Source organism: Chrysemys picta, chromosome 4, assembly GCF_011386835.1.
Source record: "Chrysemys picta bellii isolate R12L10 chromosome 4, ASM1138683v2, whole genome shotgun sequence".
Classification (NCBI taxonomy): Eukaryota; Metazoa; Chordata; order Testudines; family Emydidae; genus Chrysemys; species Chrysemys picta.
Window position 1 is genome coordinate 36,379,949 of NC_088794.1, and position 19,874 is coordinate 36,399,822.

Here is a 19,874-nt window from a genome sequence, read left to right on the forward strand (position 1 = left end):
GTTTTATAACAGAAGGGTTTTTGTTTGTTTGTTTTAAACCATCACTGATGATCGTATGCCAAATTGAAAAAAGAATTTAGTGTTATTCTCCCACACTGTGCCCCCAAACCAAATCCCACCCCCTGAGATTCCAAACTAAAATGCTGCTTATGATAGATTGTGCAGATGTTCATAATGTGATCATCCCACTTGTTTCTTGCATGCTCTGTATGGAATGACATTAGCTGATTGACATCCCTTTTCCTTCTTTCTTGCATGCTTGGATCTGAAATGAAATTCTTAGAAGTTAAATTAAATTTTTATGATCATTTATATTTTCGTAGTAAAGCGTAAGTGTTAACGCCCCAGTGAGATTCAAACTGTTCATACCTCACGAAGCTATCGTTTCAGATTATCTGCGCACTCAGAAAGATAACACTGCATCACTTTAAACGAGGGTCACAGTTTCAAGATTTTATTTTGCAGCCATAAAAGTTAGACTATTTTCTTTTTCAATGAGGGCCCAATTCTCCACTAACTTGCACCTAATGGAGTCATTCTCACCTGTGAAAATGGAGCATAAAACTACCATTCTGATCGAGCAGTGTTTAATGTCCTCTTTGCACTCACTTTGCATGGTCTATCGATGCTAACAAGAAGAGAGTGGCTGTAGACAGAATTGTGTGTAAAGACCACAAGCTTTGCGAAGCACTTTAGGCTTCTATCTATTTGATTTAATGCACATTACAATCCAATATAAAACCTTTATTCACAGCCATGGATAGTTTAAGATGGCCGATGAGTGACTTGAAACTTGTACTCAGTGCTTGAGAAGTGGTTTCACTTAATTCTTTAAATGGATACTCATGGTCATGTTAATCTATGAAAAACATTTACTTGTTGTTAAGAATAATCATGCACCTGCGTGCACGCACACACACACACATACACACACCCTGAAAGTTCCTGGAGCACAAGTTCCTTCAAAAGAAAGTACTCACTCACCAAGCTGTCACATATTGGTCCAACTTGCCCCCTACTAATGTGATAGTCAACAGACTCAAGTGTTTCAGAGGGATTTTTTTTAAACTGAGATGTTTTCCAAAATGCAGCTAGATTTTGTGACAGAAGATTTTTGACCCAAGACATATCATGCTGAAAATCAGCAGATGAGCATCACTTCTTTTCACCTTTGCCAATAAACCAAATGGATGGATGAGATGAGCTATCATGGCACATCCAGAGTTATAATGGCACAACCAGAAGGTGCTAGGTTTACTAAAAAAAAAAAAGGGAAATTAATGGTACTACACTGGACCCTCACTAGAATGTGCGTCTATATAGCGCAAATTTGTATATAATGCAGTCGCGGCCATGGATCCCAAATTTAATTACTTTAATTGCAATTCATTTTAACGCGGTCCCCACATTAACGCGGTACTGTGCATGGATCCCAAATGCCGTATTCTAGCGAGGGTCCAGTATAATTCTGATATGATTAGCACCTGTGTAATTCCATTGAGTTTACACAGAAGTGAGATCTGAATCAGGTTCATTGTGTGTATCAGTGAGATTCAGGTTAGAAAATTTGTGAGAAGGTTTGAAAAGCCTACCATGAGTTGGAATCATGTCCATTGCATGTACCATCACTCATAAGGGTGGAAGTATTTGTAAAGCAGCATTACTTTCAATTGACCTTTTAAAAAGTATGTGCGATTTATAGCAGTCATCCTGTGACATGGTTTGACATGCACGTGAGCTGAAATGCAACAAATTTGTCATTTGCTTCGGACGGGGAGGAGAACAGACAATACGGTAATGCCAATCATAGCACAGAGCTGGTGATTTTCATTACCTGAAGCAGTGAAAGCCTTGCAGGTGATGTGCAGTTTCGTCACAGATTTTTCATTTACTTGATGAAGAAGTCTGAAAGTTTGTGAGTATATATACAGCCTGACTTTGTCTGATCATGATCAGGTTCAGATCACAAGGAGAGGGCACTCCATGGTGCACAAAAGATAGCCACCAGTGCTCTGTAGGCATGGCTCATTGCCTGCCATAAACTCTAATGTAAATGAAGCTTTGCGATGGCGCGCTGCAACCGATTAGGGATACTGGCTGGAAATGCAAATTCTCAGGTGATTTTGGAAAATATTCATTTCTTTTTCATCCCTGTTAATTACACTGAGGTTATCTGCTGGTAATATAATGAACGTTTAACTGAGCCAATCCTGACAGTCAGGAACTTCAGGCAGATGAAACAAAAGCCACAGCTGCCTAAGAGGTAAGTCCTGCAGGCACCTACTACTGGGCACTTGATCCCACATAGCTCACTGAAGTCAATGGCAACATTTTCATTTACTTTAATGATTGAGGGTCAGAGACACAGTGCTTACTCATTTACTGTTCTAGGGCTAGATTCTGATAATCCTTCCTCTCCTTTCACAATGACTTACTCCAGGAGTAGTGCCATTGAAATGATTAGGACCGCTCATTGAGTAAGGTATTACTCAACATGATCAGGTGTATCAGAATCTGACCCTCAGGATCAGAATTCTGGTACCTTTATTCTTGCTGAGGAGTACCTTACTCCACAAATAATCCCATTGACTTCCATAGGATTTTTAGGTGGAGTAGGACTCTACTCAGCCAAAGAAATTGGGTCAGAATCTGACCCTGAATGAGTAGTCTCCATGAAGTCTGATCCTATTTACACTAGTGAAAATCCAGAGGGCAAGATTCTGTTTCCTTTCCTTGTGTTAAGTAGTCCCTTATTCCATGGAGAGCGCCACTGAAATAAATGGGACTGCTCGATGTAAAGGAGATAAAATCTGGTCCATGCTGATTTAGTGTTACTCTGGATTTATACCAATGTAAGTAATGGCTGTATCTGTCCCCAGTGAAACTACTGATGGTAGTTAGTATTACGGGCTAGATGGTGACACCCTTACTCACACGGCTAGCTGTGTCTCACCTCTGCTTGACTTCATTGACTCACAGAGTAGCCCCCTCATTGACATTCCCATTGACTTCACTGGGATTATTTGAGTAACGGCTCACTCATGTGAGAAAGGCTTCACAACCTGGCAGTAAGCACCTGCAGGATTAGGCCTTGAGTGTGTTTTGTGTAAACTGGCTTTACCTGTATCTGCTGCACTGCATCTGTTGAGTACTCTTTTTCCAGAGCTAAAAAAATTGGTTACACCGAGATGGGAGAGAGAGTAAGAATCCCATGCAAGTCTTTCCAGGTGCGTTCAGAGATCTACGGTAACACATCCAATCTGTGAACCACTGCAGAGGATACATCTTTGAAATGAATTTTAGCTGCCTCAATGGGCTGGATTGGCACCGTACCCCTGGCACTGACCAAGGTGCAGCCCGTAGCTGCACTGCCCCAGCACACAACAGAGGCTGAATTGTGACTCTGAGTCTCACAGTTCAGTCTCTGCTTTGCTCTTGCTCCCTCGCGGGAAGTAAGCTGTACCTGCCCTTTTCCTGGCACAGCCTGCTCCCTACTCAGCGCTATGCTCCGCTGCTCTGGCCGGTGCCTTGAAGAGTGGAACCTCTCTCCACTCACCTGTTCGGCCTTATAGTGACTGCCATGTCCTGTGCCTTGTGACCTGCAATGGAGGTAGCCCATCCAGGCACTAAGTGCGCACCTGGCACCCCAGCCCTTTCCTGTGTAGATGCATGGACCACCACAAGCCCAGAATGGGTTAAATTGCGTGACTATTTGTAGAACGTTTGGATTATTTCCTCCAGCCATCAAAGGGAAAATTCTGCCCCCAACTCCGCATGCCACAAAGGGCACGGAGGGACATTTGGTGCAGGTTCCTGTAGCCCACAGTGGGGAGTCTGTACCACGTGTGAATTCACTGCCCATGCCCCTCCGCTGCATAAGGAAGGGAGACCACCATACGAAAAGGCTATTGTAGTCCTGAGACTGCCATGGCATGCATAGAGCCTCTCGAGAAGGTGCAGGATTTTTCCCTGCCCAACTCCTGCAAGAACTCCAGCACCAAGTCCATCTGTCTGAACTTGGTACAGGTTACAGGATTCGATGCCCTGTGAATGAACTCAAAGGATGCTCGATGTGCTTGCACTTTATATTATTCTGTCTACTATATCCGGAACGAAACCTTGGCATGTTAAGTATAGCCAGAGTTTTTTGTTGCAGTGAATAATCAATATTTCCTGCTTCTAGTGAATGAAATGAGACGGTTATATAAGACGCTTGTTTTAGTCATCTTTTAAAAAGTATTGTGCTCCTGTTACTGATTGCTTTTGTATTCCCACCTCTGCCACTGACCAGCCATCTGACCTTGGGCAAGTCCTTTGGGCCAGAATTTTCAAACGTGGGTGTCTAAAGATGGGTATCTAGGGGTACATCTACCCGGCAATAAAACACTTGCAGCTGGTCCGTATTCACTGACTCGGGCTCACGGGGCTCGGGCTGTGGGCTATAAAATTGCAGTTAGATGTTCGGGCTCAGGATGGAGACTGGACTCTGGGATCCCATGAGGGGGGCATGTCCCAGAGCCCAGGCTCCAGCGTAAGACTGAATATGATCACTGCAATTTTATAGCCTTGCAAGCCCAAGTCAGCTGACACAGGCCAGCTGAGGGTTTTTTATTGCGGTATAGACACACCCTAAATGCGTATTTAGGTACCTAAATAAAAAGCATAGTTTTTAGAAAGTGCCTAGCCTTTGAACATCAGGCCTATTTAAGATTTCTCAGGTTGGGCACCAGAAAATTGAGGTACCCTAAATCACTTTGGAAAGTTTGGACCCCTATAGGACTGCTCTGAAGCTCATTTCTATTAAAATTAGGGATGGGTGATGTCAACTTGTTCACAGTTCAAACTTTGGGAGGAAGTTGTTCAACTTCACTTAGCCCAAGATCTGATCTGCTCATGACGCAGCACCTCTAAGTGGAGTGATTTATAACTGTACGATATCAGGACACTAAGGCTTTGGCTACACTTGCAAGTTAGAGCGCATTAAATCAGCCCCGGGCGCCCTAACTCCTGAGGTGTCCACACTGGCAAGGCATTTAGAGCGCCCGGACTCTGCAGCTGGAGCGCTCCTGGTAATCCACATCCGCGAGAAGCATAGAGCTTGCTGTGCCTTGGCTGAAACGCTGGGGTATCAGTATGGATGACGTGTTGCATTACTGCGCTGTGATTGGCCTCCAATAATCCCTTGAAGTCAAGTGGCCACTCCGGTCATTGTTTTGAACTTGGCTACAGGCATGCAGCTATCCCCTTTCAAAGCTGCATTTCTTACAGCCGGCATGCTTATCTGTTCCGGGACACAAAGCAACCATTACTGTGGAATGCGCCTACTGCAGAGACAGGTGTTTGTGCATGTGTGAGAGAGAGAGGTGGGGGTGGGGGCATATGTCGGGGTTTTCCCCCTGCCACTGTGGGAACTTACAAGACAGCATGCTGACACACTCTCTGCCCCCAAAAACACACTGTCTTTCCCCCCACATACACACAACACACTCCCTGTCACACTCCACCCCTCCCATTTGAAAAGCACACTGCAGCCACTTGCACACTGGGATAGCTACCAAAATGCATTGCTCTCTGTGATGTTGCAAGAGCTGCTAATGTGGCCACGCCACTGCGCTTGCATTTGACAGTGTAAACACACGGCAGCGCTTTCCCTGCTGCGGTCTCAGAGGGCTGGTTTAACTCCCGGCACTCTACATCGGCAAGTGTAGCCATGCCCTAAGCAGCTGCTAGTTCGTTTAGGGTTGGTACGATGGGAGCTCTTGCTGCCTTTCTGCCCAAACAGGGAAGTTTCTCATTACAGGCCCAATCCTGCAAGATGCTGATCACTCTCAGCTCCCATTGAACTTGTCCTGAAGGGAATTTCTATCTGCCTTGCAAGGCCAGACATATCAATGGAATTTTGACACTCTTTTTCCATTTGTTGTTTTAGCCTCTATCTCAGAGCAAGGGTTTCACTTGTTCACCTCTCTCTCTGTGTCTCTGTCTCTTTCTCTCTCAATTACAGAGGGGGTAAGAATGAACCAGAACCGGAACAACCAATTCCTCGAAAGGTGCAGATTCGTTCTCTCCCTTCCCTGGAGGACATTGATCCAGACGTGTTAGACAGCATGCACTCGTTAGGCTGCTTCCGCGACCGAAATAAACTCTTACAGGACCTGTTGTCGGAAGAGTAAGCATTCACTCAATCTTAACATCGATTTGGTGTCAGAGGCGATTAGAAATGGGATATGGAACCTTTTATTTCTAGAACACTGATGGCCCCGATTGGGAGGGACCGATAGTCATTTCTCCTGCCCCAGCTGTTCAGTGGAAATGAGTTGGGAGGGAGTGGGAGGTCTCAGTGTATTTCTTAAAGTATAGGTGCCCCTCTATCACATAAATTACCATCGCAACTGACATCCTTGTTAGAGAGATCAAGGGCTGAATGGCCCATGGAGGGTAGAATTGCCTCTCTCAACCTCCAGAGTTGATATCTGCAGGTGAGGATTCACATACATGGGCAGGACAGCGTGGGGAATTTGCACGGTTACTGCCTGTGCGGTGCCTGCATCTGTTGGTAAATAAAAGACTTCAGTTTCCAGAGCTGTGCCAGCTTTCCTAAGCATTATGAGGGATCATCTAGTGGGCACCAGACTAGGACCCAGGAGATCTAGCTTCAGTTCCTGACTCAGACACAAACTTCCTGTCTGGCCTTGGGCCATTCATTTATATTTACCCTGTGCCTCAGTTCCTCATCTGTACAATGGTGGTACACCTGCCTTCCTCAGAGGGGCCTTGGAGGATCAAATCTATTGATGTTATCAAGGCATTCAGATAATATGGTGCCGGGGGCCAGATAAGAAAAGAGATAATTAGATTTGGGTTATTTAGAACATTTGTAACTATTGCGTTTGATGAGGGAACGGTAATCTGCATTTTTTTTCTCTGGCATCTGCAGCAAGTTAGAAGGTTTCTCCCTTCATTTATTTTTTTCAGAGAAAACCAAGAGAAAATGATTTATTTTCTTCTCCTTGATCGGAAAGAGAGGTATCCCAGTCATGAGGATGAGGACCTGCCCCCTCGGAATGAAATAGGTATTTCAAACGGGGTCCCCGTCACCTTTGACCCATTTCAGTCTGTCCCTCTTGGCTTTATCTTCCTATTGTTAGCATTCTCTCTCCCCTTTCCACTGAAACAGGCTATGATGGTACTAATGTTCTCTGAGGCTCCAGCAGCCTGGGGAAGTCAGCTCTGCTGTTGAGCTAAACGTAAAAGGTCTGCTTCTCAGCTACGTGACTAAGGCCCTTTTACACCTCTCTGGCAGTGTAACAGGCCTTTGTATTTGCGTTAGAAAGGTTTTATCAGCCTGAAATACAGATGACCACGTTATAGTTGCACAGGCCGTACAGAATGAGTTCCGCTGCAGTATTTATATATTAAATATATTTTAGAACAATTTTCAAACATGTTTACTGGGCTTACATATTGTATCCTTTTGTCTGTATAGCCAGGTGCTCCTTTACCACTATAGTGCTCTTGTAGTACTATTGTTACTTATTATTTGCATTGTGAAGCCGCAGGCAGAGACCCCACTGTGCTAGATGCTGTACAAACACAGAACTAAAAGACATTCCTGGCTCCAAAGAGCTTGCAGTCTAAGTCAGGGGTTCTCAGCCCTTTTCTTTCTGAGGCCCCCACAATGTGCTAATAAAACTCCACGGCCCACCTGTGTCACAACAACTGGTTTTCTGCATATAGGGGGTAGCAAGCAGGGCAATTGCCCAGGGCCTCACATCATAATGGGCCCCGCGTAGCTAAGTTGCTCAAGCTTCAGCTTTGGCCCGGGTGGCAGGGCTTAGGGAGGTGGAGCTTTGGCTTTCTGCCCTGGGCCCCAGTGAGTCTAATGCCAGTCCTGCTCGGCAGACCCCCTGAAACCTGCTCACGGCCCACCAGGGGGCCTCAAACCTCTGGTTGAGAACTGCTGGTCTAAGTGACTTCAACTATACATGACTCAAAGGGAATCAAAAATATGTAACTATTAAAATTTTAGAAAAGTACCTGAAATAGCATTGTTGGACATAGTAGTGTTGTGTTTTTAGATCTAGTATCTCATGACCTTCAGGGCTAGAAGCAAGTGCTGCCTATCCCATTGAAATGCTTGGACTCTCCCAGTCCTTCTGTGTGATGAAATATTGAACTTTAAATCTGTCACTGCTCCAAGACTCATGCCCTGGGCCTCAGGTCTGTGCAGTTTTTCCAAGACATCTCATATGTGGAGGAAACTATAAAACACTTACCTGGCAGGCCGATTTTTAACAATGTCACCTGCTTGAAGCTGCAGGGAGTTTGGAACGTTAGCATGCTCCTGCTGGAGATGGGTTAGTAGGCAGAGTGTAGGTAATGTGGTCAAAAATGCCTGATAAATGCAGTTTATCACATGGTTCTGTAATTTATCTATTTAATCACATGTACAGTATATCACTACCACATAAGTTTTGTGTGTATGTGTATGTCTGTGTATTCCTGTCTTCCTACAGTGGCTCGTTGACTTTTGACTTAGATAGATGATTTTGCAACACAGAGACAGGGCTCACCAAAATACTTTTGCTACTGAACCGTAGTAGCAGAGGTGATTGAATCATTACCTCCAATGCAGAAGTGAATGCAAAGCCATGCCCTAACTATGTCATATACCTCTTCTCCCATCTCCCAATCCTGTACCTCCCACAACATTTTCACTTGCTGGTTCAAATACTGACCATCTGAATTGGAATTTTCTACACTGGGTGAGAAAGAGTTCCCCCATAGAGGTAGGCTATCTTTGAGCCAGAGATAGCACTGTGCTGTGATAGCACATTGTAGACTCCCCAAGCATTATTATTTGAGTGTTAGTAAGATCTACTTCCTTTCCCAGAGGGCGTTTCCATCTCCTCTGCTCCCAGCAGTGTCTCTGGGAACATGGGGCAAAGTTTAAGTAAGAGTAATCATGCTTCTGATGAATATCTCCTCATTAGCCACGAGCACTGACCTTACTCAAAGAGAGAAGAGGAAGGGCGAAGGGAAATGGTAATGGATTTAATCATAACTGCTCTGAGAGACCACGTTCCTCAGAGATGCGTGTTGCCTGAGCACTTGCCAAATAAAAGTACCTGCGCACATACTGAACTCTTCCTCTTTCTTTGTATGGTACAGCTTGGAAAGAATGGATGCAAGCTGTGAGCATAGGCTTCTGAATTCCAGTTGAAGCTAAAGGGGAGATCAGACTCTTATCTCAATAAACTACCCTTCCCTTCCTGGTTTCCTTTTTGTGTTTGTTTCACTCTGTGTGCAGATATCTCTTTCCCAGAGACGTAGGAGAAAGTTTTCTTTTTCATCATTTGAGGCAATGTTCTATTACTTTTCTCGCCACAAAGCTTCACCGGGAGCAGAAGTGCACAAGCAGGAAACCTTCCTCCTTTTGCTCTCCGCATTGCTGTGTAATCTTGTTTGTTGGTATTTTGTTAACACCAGTTTAGCTTCTGCGGGGAGGGCTTCTGTCCTCTGACGTTGTCGCAAATCGTACCTGAGAGGTTGGAAGCTGAGATACAATCTGTAAACTCGGGGGTGGTCCCGTTAGACTGGAGAATAGCTAATGTGGTTCCTATTTTCAAAAAAGGGAAAAAAAGTGATCCGGGTAACTACAGGCCTGTTAGTTTAACATCTGTAGTGTGCAAGGTGTTAGAGAAAATTTTGAAGGAGAAATTAGTTGAGGACCTGGAGGGTAGTGGCAATTGCGATAATTTACAACATGGTTTTACGAAGGGCAGATCGTGCCAAACGAATCTGATCTCCTTCTTTGAGAAGGTAACGGATTTATTAGATAAGGGAAATGCGGTGGACCTAATATACCTGGATTTCAGTAAAGCGTTTGATACTGTACCCCATGAGGAATTATTGGTTAAACTGAAAAACATGGGGATCGATTTGAAGATCCAGAGATGGATAAGGAATTGGTTAATGGGGAGAATGCAGCGGGTCGTATTGAAGGGTGAACTGTCGGGTTGGAGGGAGGTTACCAGTGGAGTTCCCCAAGGTTCGGTTTTGGGACCCATTTTATTTAATCTATTTATAACTGACCTCGGAACCGATTGCAGGAGTAGGCTGGTAAAGTTTGCGGATGATACGAAGGTGGGAGGCGTTGTAAATTCGGAAGAGGATAGGGATATCCTGCAGGGAGACTTGAATGAGCTTGTGAATTGGAGTGTCAGAAATAGGATGAAATTTAATAGTGAAAAGTGTAAGGTGATGCATTTGGGGATGACCAATAACAATTTTAGTTACAAGATGGGGACGCATTGGTTAGAAGTAACGGAAGAGGAGAAGGACCTAGGGGTCCTTGTAGACCGCAGGATGACTATGAGTCGACAGTGTGACGTGGCGGTGAAAAAAGCCAATGCTGTCTTGGGATGCATTAGGCGAGGTATATCTAGTAGGGATAAGGAGGTCCTGCTTCCGTTGTACAAGGCGCTGGTGAGACCTCATTTGGAGTACTGTGTGCAGTTCTGGTCTCCCATGTTTAAAAAAGATGAACTCAAACTGGAACGGGTGCAGAGAAGGGCCACTAGGATGATCAGAGGAATGGAAAACCTGTCGTATGAAAGGAGACTAGAGGAGCTTGGGTTGTTTAGTCTGACCAAGCGAAGGCTGAGGGGTGATATGATTGCTATCTTTAAATATATTAGAGGGATTAATACAAGGGAGGGAGATGAATTATTCCAGCTTAGTACTAACGTGGATACGAGAACGAATGGATATAAACTGGCCGTGGGGAAGTTCAGGCTTGAAATTAGACGAAGGTTTCTGACCGTTAGAGGGGTGAAATATTGGAACGGCCTTCCGAGGGAAACGGTGGGGGCGAGGGACTTGTCTGGCTTTAAGATTAAGTTAGATAAGTTTATGGAGGGAATGGTTTAATGGTAAAACATAGTTGTCAAGGAAAACCAAGCAATGGTAGGTAAATAGCATAATGGCTAAAAGGGGTCAGGATGGAGACTCTTGCCTATATGCTCGGGGTCTTACTGATCGCCATATTTGGGGTCGGGAAGGAATTTTCCTCCAGGGCAGATTGGCTGAGCCTCTGGAGGTTTTTCGCCTTCCTCCGCAGCATGGGGCAGGGATCTCTAGCAGGAGGGTCTCTGCCGATTGAGGTCACTAATAACAGGATTGGGGACTTCAGCAGCAGAGTTCAGGGAAGGGGCGGGGATGGTTTTATGGCCTGCAGCGTGCAGGGGGTCAGACCAGATGATCATAGTGGTCCCTTCTGACCTTAAAGTCTATGAGTCTATGAGTCTATGAGTCTATAAGCTGACAGATCTTCTCTTGTGTCAGAGGAACCTTCAATGCAAAATGATGCTTTGAAGGTTAAATGGAAAATGTGGTGGAAGGATAGCTGAGGGGAGTCTGCAGGGCCAGCCCTCCTGTTATGGAGCCCTTTGTAAAGCAAAACATGTGACACAGCTTCCTCCAAATCTACAGCGGCACCTCCTGAACCCTGCATAACCATGACACGCTCCAGCCTGCCTCCAACTTGCTTTCAGCTGCCTTCAGCCTGTGGCAGGATAACTGTATTTAATTATTAGTGCAACTTGGTTACTACTTCTTCATCATCACCATCAATCATCATCACCTCAAAGGCAAATCCCAAAGGGATGTAGCCTACTTGCAGATTGAGCACACCACAGATCGATCTCTCGGTAGGTCCTTAAGACAGTGTGGCTGAATGTTTGGTCTGTGCCCATCCGTGGCATTCTTACACACCACCTCAGCTTTTGATGACAACCTCAGTGGCATCCTGTAGCAATATTCCTTGGTAAATATGCTTCATAGTTCATTGGTCTTCCATCCTAAGAATATGTCCATGCCAACATAGAAAGACACCAAACTAAAGTAAGACTCACTGACCTGTAATTCCCAGGATTGCTCAACATTTGCTGCCCTCCAACCCTCTGGTATAGTAACTGATTTTAAGGAGAGATTGAATATTTTAGTTAGCAGCTCAGCCACTTTATCCTTGTGTTCCTGCAGAAGTCTTGGGTATAACCCAGCCAAACCTAATGACTTGCTGTTGTTAGTTTTTGGACAGTTTCTTATCTTTAATATGTTTTAAAAAATAGGTAGATATCTCCCCAACATTTTATGTGGTGGAGTTTAATGCAAAGGAATCATTTAGTTTCTCAGCAATATCCTTATCCTCCTTAATTGCTCCCGTTACTCCCTGATGGGCCAGCTGACCTACTGTCCTGTCCACAAGCTTCCCGCTTCTGATATATTTGCAGGATGTCTGATAATTTGTATTTGTCTTTGGCTAATTGCTCTTCATAGTCTTTCTTAGCTCTCTCCTAACTCCCAGTTTACATTTGACTTGCCGTACTTAATGCTCCATGTTATGGGTGTCACTGGGTCTGGATTTCCATTTGCTGAAGCCTCCTATTTTGATCTGGTTTGGCTCAAATTACCCCTTGAATCTTGGCATTTGATTAGACTGGTTTTTTTCTTCCCTTCTTGCTTCCTTTGTTGTTGGGGGTTAGTCATACCTTATGTGACTCTGTTACTCTGCCAAAGTAACCCCCATGCCGCATTTGAGGATTTTCCTTTCCTTGCTTTTGAGTTAGCCTCTCTCAGACTGGCTTAATCTTTTATTTTATTTTTAAGTTTCCCTTTCTAAAGTTTAGTGTCCCCAGGCTAGTCTTTGATATCATCCCTTTGCTGAAAACATTGAACTTAATTAAATTCCGGTCACTGTTGCTTCGTGATTCAGCTACAATTACTTTTTGAACCAACAGTAGCATGTTACGTAAGACTAAGTGGAGAACAGCTTCTCTTCTCGACTTAGCTGTTTGAAGCTGCAATCGTTAAAACTGTCAAGAAATTATTTCTGTAAACCCTGTCCCAATGTCACATTTGACCAGTTCATTTGTGTGCAGTTGAAGTCACTCACTGTTATTCCTGTATTGGATCTTGCTGCCTCTTTGATTTATTGGTTTGTTTTTCTGCTTCCTTTTTAACAGGAAACATATTATTGTTAATGATAAATATTAAAAATGATTAGAGGCCTCACACCGGTCCGACCCCATTGTGCTCCACGTTGTTTGCACATATAGTAAATAATAGTTCCTGTCCTATGGGGCTTACAATCAAGACATAAGAGAGAGATGAAACAAACAAGTGGGTGGAGGTAGCAGTGGAGGATGGGGTAACAAAAATAAACGGAGTATCAATATTGATGATGATAATTATTTTAATAATAATAATTAATAATTAATAGAAGTATCAGGAATGTTAAAACTGGGTTTCCGTGGGATAGCTCAGTGGTTTGAGCATTGGCCTGCTAAACCCAGAGTTCAATCCTTGAGGGGGCTATTTAGGGAACTAGGTAAAAATCTGTCTGGGGATTGGTCCTGCTTTGAGCAGGGGGTTGGACTAGATGACCTCCTGAGATCCCCTCCAACCCTGCTATTCTATGATTCTATGAAATACCAGATCTTTTGGTGGGGGAAGGGTCTCAGAGAATGTTTGTTGTGAGCTCTCCAATGGAAGAGGCAAACAATGTCCTCTCTCTAAGATATTCATTAGTCATTGGAATTAGATAGGGCTTTACAGATACAAACAAAAAGGATTTTAAAGAGCCTCACTTTAAAAAAAAATCCCTTCTCCTCTCACTTGCTCAGCTGTCCTTCTCTGTATGGGTGTGCTACCATCAGAGTCAGGATCATCCAGTGATTAGGGCACTAGCTGGGGACTCAGGAGACCTGCACCACCACAGATTTCCTGTGTGACCTTGTGCAAGTCACTTAGGGCCAGATTTTGCAAGGTATTTAAGCAACTAAAGATCCAGATTTCCATGGGAATTAGGCACGTTGGTGCTTTTGAAAATCTCTCTAGGAACTTGTCTGCATCTTTAGGTGCCTAAATATCTTTAGAAATCTGGTTTCTAGTGCCTCAGCTCCCCATCTATGAAATAGGGATACTAGCGCTGGCCTACCTCACAGGAGTGTTGTGAGGATGAACACATTACAGATTGTGAAGTGCTCAGTTACTCCAGTGCCATATAAACACCATAGATAGATACATTTCACTAGCTCTCCAGTCACCATAGAGTCACCCAGGGTAGACAAGACCTTAATTTTTAATGTAAAAAGAAAGTTGGGGGGAAAGAAACCCCCAAACTTTCAGGGCTATATCATTCTCTTCCCCCCACCACTCATTCTCCTCCCATCCCATGCTCGGTAGATCAACCTTGATGATTTTTGAAGGTTTGCAAGCAGCATCTGAGACATATGCATTGTTTGGCATCCGTGAAGAGGTGAAATTTGGGACTTGGGGAAGAGGAGATTGCAAATGTTCCTTCCCCTTCGTCAGGGGACAATCAGCCCTCTCTCTGTGGGGAGAGGTGCGAGGGGGATTGCTGAGTGGGGGCTGCCAGGTTGTGGGGGGAGATGGGCCCCAGCCAGACTCAGCTGACTGCATTCTCTCTGTGCAAAGATCCCCCTAGGAAGCGTGTGGACTCCCCAATGCTGAACCGGCATGGGAAGCGGCGGCCAGAAAGGAAGTCGATGGAGGTTCTCAGCGTGACAGATGGCGGTTCGCCGGTCCCAGCTCGCAGAGCTATTGAAATGGCACAGCATGGACAGAGGTAGGTAGCCCCCATAGCCAGGAAAGATGAACCCCGTGCTCCTGGCCTCCCCTACTTCCCCTCTACACAGGAGGAGTTTGAGAAAATGTTCTATCTTCACCAGCATGTGTAGAAACATCCAGCAGCACTCGTGGTTACTGGCACCATCGTATCAGTTCTGTCCATGGCATGAGGGTCCTGTCCACTGAACCCTTTTACTCAGAATCCTACTGAGACCCTTGACACTGGTGTCATGAGAATAGTATGAATCTGGAGAAACCCTACCAGACTCCTTTGGGTGCCTCTCAGGGCTGCTGTCAAACTCAGTATGGCCCTGACGCTCATAGCTCACTGGATTTCTTAAGCGTGGTGGGTATGTATCATTCCAGTTCTCTCATCTGCAAGGAAACTGCTGCTGTTGTGATATGCTGGAGAGGAGTGGAGGGAATGGTGTGCCCAGGGGAACTGCTGTGTGAGCTGCCCTTCTGGTTGTGTTGTACCAAGGAGCCGTTCTCCACGCTCATTACAGGATGGCCACACTAACGAAAGGCAGAAAGGAAGCATGTGTATTTGGAATTACACAGAGAGATATCAATCTGTATCCAAGAACATCACACGTACATAGACTGTCAATGCTTTCGCTTGTAACTCAGCTTTTGTGACATGGTCTTTTCCCTCAGCTGTTAAGATCTGCTCAGGAAGAGTCTCCTGTGCCCAGAAGCTCCTTTTGCTGGCTGACAGCTGGGCGAAGAGCATGAAATAAAGACGTTCAGAGGCCCTTAGAACTGCCTGCGATTCTTATTGGATGACTGAGGCAGTTCTAGCCCTAGAGTGAAGAAAGCTATTCCCCGAGAGCTGCTAGGATTTATTCCTGGGGTCCATGGCTGGGTATCCTTAAGATTCAGTGTCTGAAAGGTTCCTCATCATAGGTCAGACAGGACCCCAGCTTTATTTCCCCTCCTCCCCCCCCCCCCATCTGACAGTGAAATAAAAGGATCTGTATAATGATCAGGTAGCTGTTTTGGAGAAACATGTGTTTCACAGAGGCCACTGATGTCAAAGAAGGTAGAATGAAGAATAAGGCTGAGCACCCTGGGAACAAACTGTTACCAAGCAGTAGTCACTAAAATCAAACATCCACCTTTTCCCCATCTCGCCTTTCATATCCAGTCCTGGTACCTGGAGGCCCTGCTGGCCCATGAAGGTCTCATGTATGAGACAGCCACTGGTGCACTGTGCGGACTTCGGCACCCCAGCTGCAGACAGTTTGTTGCCTTAGTAAGTTGCTGTACTTTGCAGTTGCTTGCGGGGAGCATTTACCTAGGTGGAACAACAAAGAGGAACCAGGAATAATGGTGATACAGACAAATTGAGTTAGGAGCAAATCATTCCACCAGCGTAAAGCTTCCTGGCCTGATCCTGATCTGTTCTGATAGTTGGAATGCTCCCTGCCACCTCTCACCTTTGGCTTGTGAGTCCATAATAAATGTGTCAGAAAGCTAAAAAGGGGAAATCAAGGGCTCGTTTTGCTTTGAATGTCCCACTTTCCCCCACAATTGGAAAATGTTGCAATATGAGGTGATCAGTGGAAAGAGACACAAGGGGGATGTCTGAGATTATCTCAGAGACACTGGAGAGAGATGCATTGGCGGCATGTCAATGAGGGATGACTCTAGGTTAAAGAAGGCAGGACTCATGCCAAAGGTATCAGGGACAATCAGAAGGGATACACTGGGAGTGTGTGTGCAGCAGACAACTTCAGCTAAAGCAAAACATACAGGTCTGATCAAGGACAGTGGAGGGGCACACGCTGACATTATGAGGGATGATGCCCAGTTCAGTGGTGCATATTTTGGAAGAGGTTAAGGGGAAGGTGCTATTTTATTTCAGGCTCAAGCTTTCATTACTCAAACACTCTCCACATCTGTAGATGACAATGGCACAGTATGAGTTGCTGGCAGTGTGATGATTTATAACGTGAGCTGGCTTCGTTAACAAATGCCACTGCATGGAGAGTGTCTGGGGAGGGTGCACTGCTGATAGGGGCACCATCTGTCAGAACAGTCAGTAACAAAACGCTAGGTGCCTGCAGCCAAGAATCAGGCTTTTTAAGGCTAGCTGTACAGTATTCAGCAGCAAGTGACCCACAGAGGGTGGATTTTGCAGCACTTCTTCTTAGCCCTGTGACTTTCAGGGGGTGGTGCTGCCCTGGTATTCTCAGTCTCGGCAGATGGATATCCACTGCTTTATTCCAGGAGGATTGTACTGCATTGGGAAGGTGAAGAGAGACTGAGGAGACAGTCCTAGTTAGAGATGAATGACTGTAAACACCAGGAAATATACACCTATTGCTTCCTTCATAAGCTACCAGAGATGCTTCTCTAGCTCAGTGGGCAAAGCACTCCCCTGTGACTTGTGTTTTAGTCCCACTGCAGTGAACATCTGTTTATTTGCAGAAAGGGGATGCATGTGATAGCCTCCAGTTGTATGTGGATAAATAACACACTTGGCACCCAGCCTGGGACCACAGGAGCCTCTACGCTTGATATTATGGGTTTGATATCCTCTTAGAATAGCCACTCAAGCTTGAAATAGGGGACTCAAACCCAACAGGTTGGTAAAAGGGCTTTTGTGCTGAAAGCATTAGGAAAAAACATAGCCCTTCAGTGACTTAGTCCTGGAGAAGAACAGTGGAACAAGTGAAGTCCCGCACAATGACTGGCTTCCAGCTTACATCCAGCTCTGCTTGAAACAATGGCGTTGGCCCCTCTAAGTGCTCTCTGTTGTTTCTCTGACTGTATGTGACACACTAAAAGCACACAAACACCCACATCTGGTGGTTAGGTTTGGTTTTATCCTGCTTTTAGCCAGCCCAAATGTATTGAAGGGGAGAATGGTACTGAGCTACACCACTGCCAGTGCTTTTCTTTCCCACCCATTTCAGACTGCTTGGCTCCTCCTAGAAGCCACAGCTTCACTCCTGCCAGGAGAAACGTCAGAGGGGAGGGGATAGGTGCACAGAACACTGTAGACACCTCATGGCACTAAGAATCTTGTGAAATGGACAGCCCCTTCTTTAGGTGGCGCCTGCTACCCCTGCAGCAGCTGGAACCTCTGCTGGGGTGCCAGAATTTTCACAGTGGCAAGGGTCAGAGTTGAGAAGATTTGCTCAAACTTCCTAAAGTTGATTCCATCAACTATTCATTTTCCTTCCATTCTTTTTCTTGTGGGTTGCTGAGGTGGATAGCACGAGTGAAATAGCAGCCAGTGCTGGCAGGCTGTATTGTGTAGAGCAGCTATCCACATAACACAGAGCTAACACATAACATAGACCTCCTTTAGCGAGGCTTTTAGAGTCCTGCTTCTCAGCTGCTGGGATTCTCACCAAGTTTGGGAATCAGAATGGTTCTTTCTGAGGGATGGAGAGGGGTGTGGGACTGGCAGGAACGAGCCATGAAGAGTAGAAAAATAAAAGAGGCCTTTAATACGATCTGCTTGCAGTTTTGAATCTGTGCCCAGTGTGTGCTTAGTGTTAATGACTTCCCGGAAAGGCTTTCAGATTCCCAGCAGCAGTAAGGAGGGCTTTGCTATTTTCACATTCAAGCATGGTCGATCTCCAGTGAGAAATGTGAGCAAGTGGACTCCAGCTGGGGTTTTCAGTGCAGTAATGGGGAGCAGGGTGTTGGGGTGTGTTTGTTGTGGAGGTCACAGACCATGACAGGCTGGGAGTCGACTCTTAGAGAATACTTCTACCGGGGTCTGATTCTGCCATGTGCTGAAGGCCTCAGCTCTCACCAAAGCCAGTGGGACTGGGAGTTGAGGACGCTCAGCACCTTCAAGAGATGATCAGCACCATTCAGGATGGAGCCATAGTTCAGAAAGGAGCAGGAAAAGTGTTTTGGAGATTTGCTTTAAAGAGGACGTGGGTTGGGAGGGCTTAGAGTCAGGGACGCTTTCAGGTGAATCTCTTTTATGAATGTCCATATTAGTAACTCTGTTTTCTCACTTTGTTCCTGCCATAGTAAAACAATGTTCAGTAAAAGCCTGGATATCTCTGAAGCCAATCCCAAATTCAACAAAGAAGAAAGGTATAAACACTGACAATCTGTTCCTCTCCTCTACCTCACTGCTGAGACCTTAAAGATGCAGCACTTATCTTCTCCATGTGGGGATGCAGCTGCTCATGCCTAGAGAGAGCCAGGGACGGTGGGCGGTGTTTTGGGGGGGGGGGGGGGTTGTGTGTGTCTTCTGCAGTAGAATGCTATGTATTTTTATATACAACCCTTCATACGAATCTGTCCCCAAAGGCTTCATGCACAGGCTATGTCTGTATTAGGATTTCCCCCTAAAATTTCGTATTATTGCTACCACTGTATCAGCCTCCCTGGGTGTTCACAATGGTGGGAGTACCAGTGTAGAAAGGGGACTGGTATTTTAAACCACCGTCTTACCTGAACCTGCTTTAAGAAAGGCCGAAAACACTGAGCTTTAAAGGCCAGCAGTCACGTGGAGCTCTGTCTACACTACACTCCCATCATGGCTAACTCCAGTGCAGCTGAGCCAGCGGTAGCAATGGTGGGAAGAAAAATGCCTTCAGCCAAGGGGCAGGCTCTTTAAGGCTGTTGTAGATACACGAGCAGAGAGAGAAAGAAAAGGAATATTTGTGGGTGAGATTGAATCAGGATGCTGTAGACTCAGTGGCTCAGGAAATAGTTGCAGGTAGCTGGGAAAGAATAAGCGAAAGGGCAACTCCCGACTGCTGCCGAGAGAGGCAAATGGGGCCGGGGCAGAGAGGCCACCGAATCTGGGAATTTAAATAGAGACTCTTGGGTTCATTTACAAAATTAATTTAGCCTTTTGGAGGAAGGGGGTGTTGTGAAACACTGAACACCAGAGTGGTGGAGCTCTGTTCTGGTGCTAACAGCGAGCTATAACACAATGGGTAATTCCCCACCATATTGTAGCCCTCCTATGCTACATGATAAAGACAGTGCTTAAAAACCCTTGACTTTTGCCCCAGTCCTTATCTCTTGCACCCTGAGCCAGTGTGGTTATGTCTTTATGGGATTTCCTGCCCATTGGGCCATGTGCAAGTCTCGTGGGGAAAGTGGGTGGCAGAGGGAACACCCTGTCAATTAACAGTCTGTAATAATAACAACAATACTGGGCATTTATATTGTGACATTAACTCACAAATCCATCCAGTTAAGGGGCCAGCAACAAAAGCCACAGCCAGATGGACGGA

General features: G+C 45.4%; 1 protein-coding gene across 14 annotated transcripts in view; it reads left to right on the forward strand.

Annotated features, from left to right (window-relative positions):
• The window catches only part of BRSK2 (BR serine/threonine kinase 2), a 441,793-nt gene that overhangs the window by 372,174 nt on the left and 49,745 nt on the right, over positions 1-19,874 (forward strand). For 10 of the 14 annotated variants that reach the window (XM_005307786.4, XM_005307784.4, XM_008164498.2 and 7 more), the window contains exons 10-13: positions 6,005-6,169; positions 6,976-7,073; positions 14,500-14,650; positions 18,652-18,717. In XM_005307786.4, the coding sequence (XP_005307843.1) occupies positions 6,005-6,169; positions 6,976-7,073; positions 14,500-14,650; positions 18,652-18,717 (480 nt within the window). The remainder of the gene's footprint in view (positions 1-6,004; positions 6,170-6,975; positions 7,074-14,499; positions 14,651-18,651; positions 18,718-19,874) is intronic. The other 4 variants (XM_005307780.5, XM_005307782.5, XM_065592026.1 and 1 more) reach the window with 1 other exon arrangement.